This window comes from Echinops telfairi, unplaced genomic scaffold (assembly GCF_000313985.2).
Source record: "Echinops telfairi isolate 266 unplaced genomic scaffold, ASM31398v2 ScPeMD7_30;HRSCAF=105, whole genome shotgun sequence".
Lineage (NCBI taxonomy): Eukaryota > Metazoa > Chordata > Mammalia > Afrosoricida > Tenrecidae > Echinops > Echinops telfairi.
The window spans coordinates 4,791,844-4,792,958 of NW_022103927.1; the positions used below are offsets into that span (position 1 = coordinate 4,791,844).

Genomic DNA, 1,115 nt, shown 5'->3' on the forward strand with positions numbered 1-1,115 from the left:
AACCCTCCATGAGGTAACTGAGTTGGAATCAGCTGGAGGAAAGTGGGTTTCTTTGGTAGTCTGCAGAGCAGACGGTTTGAAACGCTAACCTTTCTGTTAACAGTTCACTGACCCTGCCGATGTCACTCCTTAATTTCGGGAGTACTATTGGAGGTCTGCATTTTAATGCAAGTATTCCTTCAGCAAAATGCATTTATTTCAGCAATGGTAATTGACACCAAGTAGCAAAAGCCCTGCATTAAGTATCAGAAGTACTGCAGGGAGTGTGGGGGACTGTGGCCATGCAGTCTTGAGAAGAGGCAGAGGGGCTTTATCAACGTTGCCTGGATCCAAACAGGCTTAAAGGAAAAAACGGTATTTTGGACATGTTTCCAGGAGGGACCAGTCCCTGGAGAAGGACATGATGCTTGGTAAGGTAGAGGCCAGCGAAGGAGGAAGGCCCCCGGCAAAGATGGGTTGACACAGTGGCTGCAGCAGTAACAATCGTGAGGGTGGTGCAGGGCCGGGCGGTGGCTCGTTCTGTTGTACGTGGGGTCCATCCGGGCGAAGGACCGACTTCTCGGCACCTATCAACCACATTCCGATCAAGATGACTTTCAGTCGGTCTGCAATGTGACTCGCCGCATTCTCAGTTACCAGCTTCCCCGTTTCTGAGCGGAGTGTCTCCTGTAGGTGGCCCCGTCGACAGAGCCGCGCTTAAGACAAAAACGGGCATGAGGAATTCAGCTGGCGCGCCCGGTGAAGACGATTCCGGAGGGAGACCCCTCCAGCACGGGGTCCTTGGGCGCGGAGCATCAGTGCCGTGGGAAAGCTTGCGGCCGGCTCTTCGGCGTCATCAGCGTGCACCGGAAGTGCCCTCGCGCTGCCTAGGAGACAGGACGCTGGCCCCGCAGCTGGCAGGCCAGGGCGGGCTGGCCGCGCCCACCCGGCCGCCATGGAGCTGTCTCCAGGGCCGTGTGAGGATCCTTGCGCCTGGGACTGCGATGCGGAGCCGGAGCTCGACCCCGACGCACAGGCCGAGGCCTACGTGGCCCGCGTGCTCACTCCGCCGAAACCTGGGCTGGGGCCCCAGCGCAGCCCGCCGCTGCCCGTGGCCGCCCCGGCCCCTGGCTCCC

General features: G+C 59.3%; 1 protein-coding gene across 1 annotated transcript in view; it reads left to right on the forward strand.

Moving 5' to 3' along the window:
• The first annotated feature begins 909 nt into the window (after window positions 1-909).
• Window positions 910-1,115, forward strand: part of FBXW9 (F-box and WD repeat domain containing 9) — a 5,660-nt gene continuing 5,454 nt past the window's right edge. Inside the window, exon 1 of the mRNA XM_045289708.1 lies at window positions 910-1,102. Within this exon, the coding sequence (XP_045145643.1) occupies window positions 935-1,102 (168 nt within the window). The 5' untranslated portion in view covers window positions 910-934. The remainder of the gene's footprint in view (window positions 1,103-1,115) is intronic.